The following is a 14035-nucleotide window of genomic DNA, read 5'->3' on the forward strand; positions in this document are numbered from 1 at the left end:
AGTAGGTCGAGGGAGGTCATTCTCCCCCTCTACTCTGCACTGGTGAGGCCACAACTGGAATACTGTGTCCAGTTTTGGGCTCCCCCGTTCAAGAGGGACAGGGAACTGCTGGAGCGAGTCCAGCGAAGGGCAACTAAGATGATTAAGGGCTTGGAGTATCTCCCTTATGAGGAAAGGCTGAGAGAGCTGGGACTCTTTAGCCTGGAGAAGAGAAGGCTGAGGTTATGGCGTACAAGTATCTAAAGGGTGGTTTGAAGGAGGATGGAGCCAGGCTCTTTTCAATGGTTCCCAGTGACAGGACGAGGGGTAATGGGCACAAGTTAGAACACAGGAAGTTCCATTCAAATACACGGAAAAACTTCTTTACGGTGGGGGTGACAGAGCACTGGCACAGGCTGCCCAGGGAGGTTGTGGAGTCCCCTTCCCTGGAGATTTTCAAGACCCGCCTGGATGCAGTCCTGAGTAACGTGCTCTGGGCAATGCTGCTTTAGCAGGGGAGTTGGACTAGACGATCTCTAGAGGTCCCTTCCAACTCTGAAAATTCTGTGATTCTGTGTGATTCTGTGATATCATCCTTTTTCCAAATACATTTTCTGTTTAACATTCCCTCTTACGTAACAGAGAGAGACCGTCTGCTGGGAGAGCCAAACCTGTAACTTGGTACTATAGAAGAAGGTCTTCCCCTTGAGACATTTCATCCTGGGCTTATAATATCTGAACAATTACATCAAAGAGTTCAATTTCTGCATGACGACACTGATTTCAGCTGTTTATTTGAATGCAGTAGTTATATCTCCAGCAGTAGTGGTTATATCTCAAGCATCAGGGAAATTATGCGTGCTCAGGTCTACCTGGCTGGCCAGTCCAACTTTGCACATGACAAGCTTGGAAAGAATTTCTTCAAGTAATGTGTGGGCTTTTTTGTCATTAAGACTATGAAGAATCTGAAGAAATGATCTAGAAGATGTACTTCGCTGGAACTATCCTGATCTCTCAAATGAAGAAGTCTCTTTCTGGGCAAACAACACATATAGATAGATTTGCCAAATAACACTTTCCTTTCCAAGGATCTCTAAATCTCAGATTACTCTTGAGAGTAATACATGTTGCAATAATGCTGTTCTTGATTACAGGCAAGACTATAACAGCTCTGACTGGTAGTGATTCCATAATTATGTTTGATTACAGACGTGCTCCTACTGTACCGATGCAAAGGGATTATTTGTTGCCTTCTATCAGTCCGCTGGATTCCACTGGAGACCAGGAGCATGCCATGCCAGCATACATGGCTTACTCACCTGCCTTTCTCAGAGCTTTGTCACCAAAGCATAGCATTTAATAGCAGGACCTGTGATAGCTGGGCATGCAAAACCTTTTATGGAACTGTAATTAAAACATTATGTAACTATATCAGTGGTGGCCACTTTCCAAGAGGCTCCCGAATTTCAGCAGTTCTTGAGGGCTTGATCTTGGAAAAAAACTTTTATTTCACAGTGCAGGGGCTAAAGTTACTCATGTCTTTACTATATTACCATTACAGCAAGAACCAAAATGACAATGAGAAATAACCTATAACTATAACGCTGTTCATGCTTTCCACTACTACAGAACTTAAAAAAGGAAAAGCTCCATTAAGTGAAGTAGCCCTCCCTCTGTCAGTGAACAACACCAAATTTTTTTTTGCTTTACAATTGATACTCCAGTGCTTTGTTTATTCAGTATTAAATGACTCATGGAATAAGGTTTCCACCTTTCCCTCTGGGAGATTATCCCAGCTGCTGAGACCTACTACCAGTTCCCTTTCCTTTGTCTCTCTTTTAATGATGACGAAGTTTTGCATTCTATTTTAGTTTGGGATGTAAAAGCTACAAAGGAAATTCGCATCCCCAAACCTGCTTTTAAATGCAATTAAGGCTGTTACTTGAACCCACAAACTCAATGAAACATGCAGTTAAAACAGAAATGCATCATATATGTCACTTAAATACCATGCCACCTCAATGGTACACTTCTAAGCTAACTGCACGCTTTCTTGTTTTTACAGGTTTGTTCCTTAGTGTTATGTAAATGCACTTTTATTGTATGTAAATTAGCAGTAGGCAAACTGTTAAAGGCTGTTTTATAGCTGTCACACCAACAAACCACATTTACAAGTAAATATTTGTTCTACAGGCGAATATATTACCTGCCTGGAAATAATAATTATTTCCAGCATTTCATCTCAGTGCTGTGACTCTGCTCTGGCCCCGAAACCTGCTGTATGCACAGACGCTCTCAAAATGGAACATCCTTATTAAGAGTATGTCGCTTACAGAGTAGCAAACCCTAAAATTCTTTAGATAATGTGATGCTCTCATACATTTTATTCTTATTCTTCTCACCAGGCTGCAAAATGTATTTAACAAGAGGATATTTTCCTGCTTTGAAGATGTAGGGACAGCATGCGTACTTCCCCGTGGTGGTTGTGGAGTCCACTGTGTCACTCAACAGCATCCCATTTGGCTGGTAAAGGAACAGTGGTGACAAGCTCCAAATAAGTTCAGTGCTCTTTGTTGTGCCTAGGAAGAAAGATGGCGGTGAACAAGGCTTTATTTGTGAGAAAAAGTAAAGTAAGATAGACAGGCAGAAGAAATTCAGAGGAGGGCTCTCTGAAATGGAGGTTGGAGTTCCCAAACACTCACATTTTAAATCAGTATTGTCAAAATGTACCTGTATTGATACCAGCACAAATCCGACAGCTAGGGCACCGGTACGGGCACTCATGGCTAACGCAATTTAAAAAGAACAACAAAAAAACCCAGATATAGACTGAATCAAGACATCTTAATGGAAAGATGTCAGGGGCTCTACTATCAAACACTTATAACTGTTTTAATGGATCATAATGGCTTCAAATCTACCTCGTTAAGGCGACACTGCTCATTTTAAAAGTAAAATACCATATAAATCAAAGTTCTATACAGCACATTTGTGCTTTCCCAATATCCTTAGCAAGGTAACTGCTCACATGAAATGGTGCTTTTCCTTTCATTTACTGTATTTGGTATGATTAGTAATAAATATAACAATATAAATCTATTCAAATTGCTACTGGTATCTGCTTACTGTTTCTATCTTTTCCATTCAAGGTACTGTTGCTGTACGTAATTAACATAGAGCACCTAAGCTACCCTGAAAACATAATATGTTTCCTGACAAATGGTTTTATGATGTAGCACAAGTGTTTTATAAATATGAAGAATTATTTTATGATGTCCTTGCAAAATGTAGCGTTGCATTATTTAGCTATTATTATTGTTAGTTTAGAGGTAAGACACTGGCAAGACAAGTTAAGGTGAAAAATATTAGAAGTGTCCCTTACTTTTTGTTACCTCAGGTTATCAGAACACTTAGCATTTAACACTGTCATTAATTTAATGCACCGTATCAATCAGCTTCACTTTGGTGTTCAGCAACCCCACAAATTTGACCTCAAGTGTCCTCATACCGATTGCCTAGAAATGGAATAAAGGGAAAACAAACCTGCAAAAGCCCTCAGCTGCTCCTGTGAAAGGACTTGTGTTTAGTCCCAGCCACACCAATTGTGTTTTTTTTTTTTTTTCCAGATGATGACCTGGGGAAAAGGGATGGAGGTGGTGATTGAGTCAAGTGACTAAACTCGAAGCAGTAATGTAGGGCAGGGTTGCAGGCTGGAGAAAACTCAGCTTCTCACAGAGTACGGTCTGATGCAGTTGGCTTGTTAGCTAAAGGAAAGTGTTGAATGGAATTACCTGTACCAATGGAGAGACAGAAAAACTTCAGATTGAATGAGGAGCCTGGAAAGAAGAAGGATTGGTGATTTTAGCTGTGAGTTGAGTGTTTGCCTTTATGTTAAACCAAATGCCTAAAGAATACATAATTCAAAAGTCCCAAGTCGTTGGCCTATTTTCCTGAAGAAGAGAAGAGGATGTTTCAGCAGGTCTGATTCCAGATGAGATAAGATTTTGTTATAACAAAAGTAATGGTTAATGGGCAGGTTCTGGTTTAAGTGAGTTATTCAGTATCACAAAAAAGCTTCTGGCAGACAGGATAAAAAGACTATTATCCAAAATGGTATTCAGCTTTCTTAGGGGAAAATCTTACAGTTCTTATTCCGTAGTTTTCTGGCTTGTTCATTATGCAGGCCTTACTCATAGCGACAATCCTACTGAAATACAGTAACCAGTAGCATTTGACTAAAAAGACAGCACTATAAACACCTTTTTGCTGAAATTCGATGCTAAACTTAATTCTGAAATTTTCCAGTTTGTAAGTATTCATAAATTCTAATTTGACCTAGCATAGTGTTTGACTCCATAGGTCTAACATTCCTTTACTTAATGCCTTTTCCCCATCTCCAGGGAAACAAAGACATGAGGAAAGGAGATCTAACGCCTGACCACATGTTTGGCCCTAAATTGGATGATCAGCAATAAGAAGATATGTCCTCAGTAGTGGGTTTCCTTTTGTTGTTGGAAGATAACTTGAGTGTGTAGAGACTTGAAAGTCATCATGAGTTGGAAGTGCTGTAAGTGGTACTGAATGGGGAGACAGAAGTTTTGCCTGCCTCCATCTGCTCCGTTTTGGCTCCTGCTCTCCTTTATTCTCTGTGCCTTAATCCTGGACCTCCTATCCCATTCCCAAATACTTTCCTTCTTTTATATGTATATATTATTTTTTTTTAATGTCTTGTCCCAGTTCTCACTCCTCTGCATTTCACCCAGACTTGTCAACTCCCACCTCTTTCCTCTTGAGTGTCAACAAAACCATCGGTGGGGATAATGACTTTGTATATGCTGGAGAACTCAAGGGTACAATTGCAAGGTGAGTCCCAAGAAGCCTGCGGACAGAGAGTGCTCAGCTGACGTCAGGAGATCATATCTGTGCCATCAAACATTTGGGAGCTGTGAGAAGATGATAGAGCGTGGTTGATGAAGCTGTCAAAAAAACCTTGTAGTAAAAATAATTCCACATATTTTGTTTTTCCCATGACTGGCTTTTTCTAGCTAGAACTTTTTTTAAAGGCAAAACAGGCCAAGAAAACTAAACCAACACTCTCACAACTTGAGATAGACATTTTCTAGGAAAATTTGCCACTCCTGCTTTAGCAGAGCTACTCAGCGGCAGAAGGCAGCATTTCACACGGGAGCCCTAATTACAGGTGGTGCTCCTGTTCCTGCCAAGGGATGCTGCAATTGCACAGTGGCAAGCTTAGTTTAGACCCAGTTTTATTATTTGAGAGCTGCACCTTGGGTTCTTTGGGGTTGTTCTCATCTTCAGCTGGAGCTAATGCTTTCTGGTCGTCTCTTCCAGAATATTACTGGGGTGTAAGTACTTCATCTTGTTATTCTTTTCTTCCCAAATGTACTATTCTCAATTGTATATTCAGTACAAATAAGTGAAATACAGGGAATGGATCTGAAGATACGTGGAGATAAATGCATCCTTTCTCGTTACGGTTTTGTGTTAGTGTGCTGTGTGAAAACCTCAGAGACAGTCACAAAGGACTTGTTTCTAAGTGGAATGGGCAAAGGGCAGCAAAGAAAACATAGACAGAGGGAGATAAGAGAGAAATGAAAATAATGAAACAAGGAGGTAGATACACTGGAAGCAGAGTATTGATGGCCTTACACCCAGGTAAGTGCCTAGAAACAAGAGATATGTCCAGATTTGAAGAGTTTTTCCTCTCTAAAACCTTCAAGTAGGAACAAACTAAGGATTAGGATTGCACCATGTCTAGCGACTGCCTAAACCCTCTCAGTTTCCATGGCTCATGGCACTCAAGTAAATCTGTTTCTGCCCTTGAGAGATGAACTCATTAGTAATTGATCATAGCAGGAGAGATGTGTGCATCTTTGCTCCACACATGCCTGTCGTTGCCCCACTCCTTGAGTTCACTCCCTTGCTCCCATGCTCTTGCTGTGATGTATAATTTCCACTGCTTTCAGGACGCCTCTCCCAGAAGCTGTGCTAAGGACACCCATGGCTCCCAAAAGGATTTAAGTTTCAGAAATATGCCTTATTTCCAGTGTAAACTCTCATAAGCACATGCTATCTGACAAGGTAGCTTCTTAAAATGGAAATGAAAAGTAAGAAACGCCTCTTATGTGGCTTTTGAAAAGTTGTCTCAAGGTATTTAAGGCAAACATGGTTTTTTGAAAGATATGAAGCTTCTGATAGGAGCTCAGTTTTTGCTTCACTTTCCCTGTTATAACTTCCCCTGAATGTTACAGAGCAATGGTATTCCCTGAGGGAAGTACTCTGAAACCTAGACCAAAAACATAATGAAAAATTCAGCAGTTGGCAAACCACTTTAAAATAAGGAAGAATACTTTCTTCATCTCTTCTGAAATCACTGTTTCCTGGGCACATGGCACGGTGTTGTTATACTATGTATGCTAATTCTCGTTAAGAAAAGGATGAAGATTGAAATAACTTTTGGGGAGCAAAGTCTCCCCTGTACAGCTGTCGATGTGTCTGGTAACAGTTTGACTGGAAGTGGCCCCAGCGGATCCTTCTTTGCTTGCTTTTGAGGGCTGTGCAGGTGATGTGTCGGTTCAATTAGGACTGTGAGGTTACAGCACGGTCCTCAGTTTGTTTGGCAAGGATGACTTATTACTGATATTTTACACTGCCATGTCCTATGGTTTGAAGGGTTCTTTTTGTATTGAGGCTTGTGGGACTTTTGTGTGTCACACGTTTACCTTGCCTTTATGCATCTATTCTTCTTATTCAAATATCTCCCTTGTTTCAATGAGGAAGAACATGATGGAATTACCTGCAGGGATTGTAGAATAGTGTCTAAACAGCTAAATTCAAGCATTATAATAGTTCATCTTTACTTTAATCTGATGTAACCCTGAATACTGGCAATAACTGCAACGTATCAGTTATTGCCCTGGTCAAAGATGCCCCTTTTCTCTCAGCTGACACCAAATGATTTTTGGTCTGTGAGACATTACTGTAACAGCAATGTTATCTGACAAAGCTACAGATAGAGGAAAACGTGCTTACTGTTTATAACACACTAGTATGGGCAGACTACTTCTTTCCAGCCATTTTGATACCAGTGCAGTGAAGGAGAAAAAACCCACCTAGATAGACTTCATAAGCTGTGATTAAGCACAGCAAAAAATCCTTGGGGGGAAAGTCTCTACACCAGAGTTATACAAAGAAATTTGGCTCATGCTAGCAGAAAAAAAAATAAAAAGACTGGAGCAATGGAAAAATACATGGTTGCTGATTTTTCTTAAAATTAATTTATACAAGTGGCTTTGTTGCCCAAGCACATGTTCATGTGAATGTGAGGTGTATTATTCCAACCCTTTCTGTAACATAACCGCGGCAACTGCATCACATGGTGCTAGTGCAAACAAAGTCTCGTTAACAGCCCATGAATAGATGCATTTTCCTAGAATACAGTTTCTCATTGGGAGTATCGACTGGTTCCTGGGCTACTGGGGGATAAGGATAGGTACGGACAGCTTCGGAAGTACAGAGTAAGTGTGGTCAACCTGAAGTGTGCTACCAGACAGTTATGAGTGTTTATCATATGATCAAAACCAGTATAAGGGATATAATTAATTCTGTGACACTTTTGCTTGATTACTGATTGACTGGCAGGCAGTATCTTACACAGTAGAATATAGCTTGCTAACAACCAGCCATTCTACTTCTATCTATATCTACGTGCTTTATGTTCTCTTAAAGCCTGCACTTTGAATCTGAGAGGCCATCACACTGATCTGGCTTCCTCCACGAAGCAAGACTCACTGTGTTTTTCCTTCACCTCCATTAGCATCCTATTTGCGTCAGATCCAACATAAACACTGCTCTCTTGATGGACTCAGCTCAACTTATCTTTCTGATCTTATAGCCATTTATTTTCTTAGCTATTAAGCTACTCATCTTAATCTTTCTTTCTGTCCCGTTGTCTCATGTTATCAATTCATCTAGTGGGAGCTCTTTCTCCTAGAACAAAAGCACTTTTCTTAGCATCACCGTGAAACTTTTTATTTTCCTCTTGACATTCTCTGCAAAGTGTTTTTTGGACACACTTTAGGAAAAAAATTATATAAATTCCATATACACTTATATGAAATGATGAAACTACACTTAATTTGAATTGGAAGAACATCTTGATCTTTAGGCAAAAGGAAAATTACAGTAAAGGCTTGACAGCCGCACATAATGGATGTGAATAAACTTTGTTGCGGGTGATTTTGGCTCTGAGCCTTCCCTGCATGGATGCGGAGAAATCGGGTTAGAGGTAGAGGTTTTGGGGACTGGGGGTTGCACATGGCTCGGTTCAGAGTACCGGCTCTATAGTATTAAGTCAGCATCTTTGTAAAGTCAACCTGAAACCTAAGAGCACACCCTGGCACCTTACTGAGCTCCCCCCGCAGCTGCTGTCCTCCCTTTCCACCAGTGGCCAGCACAGCCCAGTACTCCCAATATACTCAGCCCCGCAGGCCCGGGCACCCCACCGCAGCGCCTCCTGGAGGCCCCCGCCGGCGGGGAACCAGCGGAGGAGGCCATCTTTATCGGCCGCTTGAGCTGGGCCGCCCGGGCGGGGCGGATGCACCTTGGCGGGGAGAAATCGCCCGTTGCCCTGAGGGAAAAGCTCGATGAGCACAGCGGCCCCAGCCCGGCCCGGCCCGGCCCGGCCCAGCCGCCTCCGAACGCCAACAGCCGGGACCCTCTCCCCCTGCACCGGCGGCCGCAGACCCGGCACCGCCCGGGCCCCACAGCCCTGACCCGCCTTCACCGCCCCGAAGGGTGCGCGCCGCCGACCGCCACCGCCGCCACCGCCACCGGCGGGCAGCACGCGGCGCCCCCCACGCCGCCTCCCCCGGCCCCTCCCGCCGCTGCCACATCCCACTTCCCTCAGCCCGCCTCCCCCGCCGGCGGGCCCACCCCGCCCCACCGCCCCGCCCCCCGCCGCGCGGCACCGCCCTCTCATTGGTTGAGAGACGAGAGCGACGGGGCCGCTGGACAATGGAGGCTGAACTGGCGCGGCGGCGGCGCCCAATGGTTGCTGGCGGCTGCCGCCCCTGCCCGTCGCGGCCGGGCGTCGGGGCTGCGCGTTGCCATTCGGAGGCAGGGCGGCGCGGGGAGCGGATGGTGCTGGCCGCGGCTCCCGGACGCTGGCGGGGGCAGGAGCAGGAGCTGGCTGCGAGCGCCTCACCTGCTCCCCACTCCACCCCCTCCGGCTGCCTGCGCCCTCGTCGCGCCCCGCCGCCCACCGCCCCCTGAGCCGGCAGCGCTGTACGATGTGAGCGGCCGCGGGGCTCGGCAGCGCCCCCGGTGCCCACGACGCTGGGGCGGGCAGCGATGGCCAGAGCCTGGCGTGGGAGCAGCCGCCGTCGCCGATAGGAAGCGCCGGGGGCAGCTGGGCAGGCGGCGCGGAGACTCCCTCGGGCCGTGAAGCGCTTGTCCCGCCCCGCCCCCTCCCTCCTTCCTTCTCTTCCCCCCCCCCCCCCCCCCCCCGCCCCCTTTCCCCCCCCCCCGCGGCCGGTGCATGCGGGGCCCCGGGGGCCGAGCTCGGGCCCCCCGCAGCCGCCGGAGCGAGTGACCCGCCGGGTCCTGCGCATCCCCGCCATGTCCTCGTCCAGCTCCTCGCAGACCCCCCCGTCCCACCACCAGCCCCCGCCGCAAAGGATGAGGCGCGGCGCCGCCGGGTCCCCCACTGCCGGCGGCGGCACGGGCGGGGGGCCCGGTAACGGCGCCGGGGGAGGTGCGGCGGGGACCAGCCGGCTGCTCCAGCCCATCCGGGCGACCGTCCCGTACCAGCTTCTGCGGGGCAACCAGCACAGCCCAACCCGGTCCCCCTCCGCCTCGGTGGGCAGCAATACCGGGCCGGGGGGCGGCGGCGGCGGGGGTCGCGGCGGAGGCAGCCCGCCGCCGCCCAGCGCGACGCCGCCGTTGGCGGCGGGCGGCGGCGCGGCGGAGCCGGGCAGGGTGAAGGGCAGGCAGCGGCGCTCGCCGGAGAGCGGCGGAGGCGGCAGCAGGAGGAGCAGCTCACCTGAGAGACGGAGCCCCAGCTCCCCGGTGTACAGAGGTAAAGCACCGGGACAAAGCCGGCCTCCCGCTTCCCTGCCCCCCGGGGGTGCTGGCCGGGCCGGGGCCGCCCTGCCGCCGGGCACCCCCGGTCCCCCTTTCCCTCCCTGGTGTGGGGGGTGCGGGAGTGGGAGCCCGGGGGGCTGCCGGCCCGGCCCGGCCCGGCGGGAGCACCCCCGCTGGAGTCTCAGGGAGCGAGCGGGCAGGGGGTGGTGGCGGCGGTGGTGAGGGTGAGCCCTTCAGGGCTCCGTCCCCCCCGCGAGCGGGGCAGGTGTCGTGCCCGGGTTTGCCCTGCCAAGCGGGGGAAAGCACTTCGTCCCGCTGCCTTCCCCTGGGGAGGCGGGGGGGCCCCGAGCCTTTAAATGTCATCCTCCTCCTCGGGCGAGGTGGAGATCCAGCTTGGGAAAAACATCCCCGTCCTCCCCCCCGCGCCGCCTGCCAGCGCCGGCACCGGGAGGAAGTGCCTCCCCGGCGGAGCGGAGCGGGGGCCAGACCTGTCGCCCTCCGGGGCCACCGGCGGCTCCCCTCCCACCCCCTGGCCCCGCCGCGGAGGGCAGCAGCCGGCGGCTCCAGCCACAGTGCTCCTGCTCCCCCTTGCCCGTACGTGGAGGGGTGCCATAGAGGAACGAGTCCAAAATACACCGGCTTCCCCGTCTACAGGTGTAATTATTTAGTACGGGTTGTTAACGGGTTAGATGTATATCTGTGGTGTCATAACCCAGTTCCTAAGCGTGTGTTAAACCCAAGCCTCAAACGTTCTTCCTTTCTGCAGAACTCCGTTTTTTAAAGACTTGCATTTCGGTAACATCTTGGGTTAAAATACGTAATGTTTTCAAGCACAGACTCCAGAACAAAAAGGAAATTCCCATATTGAGATGCTTAAAAACAAATAACACGACCTGCCTCCTTGTGACATTTAATACTGAATCCTTGAGACTGTAAAATAAAAACCAACCCGATGTAGCCAAAATAGGCCTTTAAAGTTTAAAATGTAAAAATGATTTGCAGCAAGTCCAACTTAACCTGCGTCAGGTTGTCTGTTAAATTATTGAATGTCTTAAAGTGGCAGTAGCCATCTTACCTCCCCCCTCTCTTGCCCCCCCCCCCCCCCCCCCCCCCCTTCTCCCATCACTTTAGCAGCTGAATGAATCAGACTAAATGCACTTTTTATGTTATCCTGCTGTAGCTATCGGGTATCACACATCATCTCTATCTGGGAACGTTTTATGTGGTTCAATACCCCTCACTTGTTCTGTCCCTTCCTTAAGTCTTACTGTGTTTCATTGCTGTGGCAAACTATGGTCTGTGGTTGCCAACGTGTTTTGTAGCAGCAGAATCTGTTACCTTCTCCCCCCCCCCCCCCTTTCTATTTTAATGTGTAGTAAAACCTTACAGTCTGTAGTATGTGTAACTTTGGCACATCTCTGTCATCAGAACGATCCTAGTACATGGGCAGCATTTTGTAAATGGGCAAAATGTCACTGCCAGTTACGCATGGAGTTAATTTACGCTACACAGTATTTGTGCTTATGCAGATGACTAAATTGGTTGTGTTATAATCTGAACAGAGACGCTACATACCTTATTTCTCAAAAAGATAATCTATCCAGAAGTTTTTGCATTTGAAAATGGAACTTCATCCAAGCTCTGCTTAAAATTTTAAAGATCATATTTTTCCCACTGTATGAAGTACTAAATGTAGATTTCATTTTTTCCTCCTTCTTTTAACCTTTGGAAAATGCTAATGGGAAACTAGGCAAAACAAAAACAATTGGTGTACATGAATAGGGATGGTGCTGCTGCTGAATACTGTAAATTATTTAATTATGGGAACCCAGAGCAAAACATTGTAGTGGTGCAGTGTGTAAAGGTCTGCGCTTCAGGTGTATTGAAGAGGGAGGAATGTGGGCAGTTACCTGCAAGCAAGGAAAAATACTGCAAAGCTGTGAAGTATTTCATTATTACATACGAATTTTTTGTTGGAGGGGAAATTTTAATTTTACAAAGTGGTTTCAGTCATTTTCATCTGTGGGCTATTTTAGCCTTAATAAATCAGACTATAAATTAGTACTGAATGACTTTTCCGTCATTAAACTTGTTTGAGCTTGCCTCACAATGAGACGCCTTAGCGGCATACACGGCTTGATTTGGTTTAATGAGCGCAGTGTATAAAATCATAAATGGTCCGTCAAGAAATGCACCCTGTAATCTGTATGCGCTGCGAGGAATTTGTTCCCCCTCCTCCAGGTCAAGCCAGCTGCTGCTGCAGAAGCTGACATCCTCCAGCAAATCCTGAATGAATGAATGAAAACAACGTGATCGCCCTAATAATGACCACAATTGCACACGTCAACAGCTTTATTTTACCGAAATACAGGCACCATTTTCTAGCAGGCGAGGGTAATAAGATACCCTATGTCTTTGGTCTTGCAAATGAAAAAAGGTTACCCCCCACCCCACCCCAAAACCTAGGGCTGTTTTTACACAATTTGGAATATAGTTGCATGCCACGGGGCAGGATTTTGTCTTTGTTTCCCTGCTTGTTCTCAGCATTTTAGTATATTATGTATGGATACTAAAAACGCTGTTTGTAGTCTATACAGTTGTAGTAGTATATAGAAAATCAATTGCTGAACTAGAGGACTGCTGCAGTAATAATGGAGGACTTGAAAAAAATAAAAATGTTCTGTTTTCAAACATAGACCATCTTGCTGCAGCTTGTTAAAACAATGTGCTACTCCAGCTATTTATAGTTGTTGTCAGTATGCAAGTCTTGGGGAAGCGACTAGATTAAGTTTTCTTTTTTTTTGTCAGGTTTTTCAAAACCATTTCCCACTGCTGTAAAATGTGAGCTAAGGCTCTAGGTATAATCCTGTTGTTTTTCTCACCAGTGCAGGAGATCTGTTTGTCTTTGGCTCTGCAGTCTGACTTAGATTGTTTCACGAGTATGCTTGTACTGGAGGCTGTTTATGATTCTGATGGATAGATGTTTTTCTCTTCTCGAGACACCTGCCCCTTCCCCACCTCCTTTCAGCCTTTTCTAGTATAGATTCCTTGAATTGGCTATCCTGCTAAGCCATTTTGTTGTGGATATTTTAGTGATTTGCCGGAGGTTCTTTTCATAAAGGAGATTTGAGCCTCTACAGGTCAGAGCAACTATCATTGCAGGCGTTGACATCATTACTACAGGAATGGAAGCAGCATGCTCTGTTTCTTCTCCCATCATCATCTTTTCTCTCCCTTCTCTCTAGGATGCTGTAAATGGTTTTGTTCTGCAGCAAAACCCTGTGTGTTTAGAACGGAAACCTTAAGAATTTGATGATGTTTTCTTTAAGCAAATGTGGGGATTTGTAGTTCTTCAGAAACCATCGATGCCAGTACTTGTATTTGGGTAGTATTGAAACTGAATGGATGAGAAATCATGAATGCGATGTACTAATTCCAGGTTGCTAAAAAAGGAGAGGGGAAAATCTTCTGATATTGTAACCTGCAATGTGTGAGTCTACTCCTTCCCTCTTTTCTTAAACATGTTTATTCCTCACTAGTACCTACTTTTTTATAGCCTGTATTCATGTTTTAGAGAGTTGGCAATGTAAAAAGTGCCTGGCTGAATGTAATAACACATGGTTTTCTAAGAGCGAATGTATCTGATAGATCTCTAATCGCATGAATCTAATGTCAACAGAATGTGAAGCAGTGTGGTTTATGACAAAGGACGTTTCAATAATAACGCAAAAACATCCTTTCAACTGGTGAAATACAACGTATTACTTGCTTACGAACACTTATGTTTTACAGAAAAAAAGCAAGTTGTTTTCTTTCTTGCCTTACCTGAATAAAATCAGTAGTTTCTGTTATTATGTAAAGTAGCTTGTATAAATATAAGAGAGTGGGTTTCCTGTTTAGTTTGTTTTTTTCACATGGTATGCAATGTTTTGTATACAAGGAGGGTGTAAAA

The 14035-nt window shown here is 46.2% G+C and overlaps 1 protein-coding gene across 4 annotated transcripts in view; it reads left to right on the plus strand.

Annotated features, from left to right (window-relative positions):
• Positions 1-9589: 9589 nt before the first annotated feature.
• The window catches only part of GLCCI1 (glucocorticoid induced 1), a 54423-nt gene continuing 49977 nt past the window's right edge, over positions 9590-14035 (plus strand). For all 4 annotated transcript variants that reach the window (XM_082499557.1, XM_082499558.1, XM_082499559.1 and 1 more), the window contains exon 1: positions 9590-10078. In XM_082499557.1, coding sequence (XP_082355683.1) covers positions 9619-10078 — 460 coding nt within the window. In that variant the 5' untranslated portion in view covers positions 9590-9618. The remainder of the gene's footprint in view (positions 10079-14035) is intronic.

The sequence above is a fragment of the Vanellus vanellus genome (genome assembly GCF_965231255.1).
Source record: "Vanellus vanellus genome assembly, chromosome: 2".
Lineage (NCBI taxonomy): Eukaryota > Metazoa > Chordata > Aves > Charadriiformes > Charadriidae > Vanellus > Vanellus vanellus.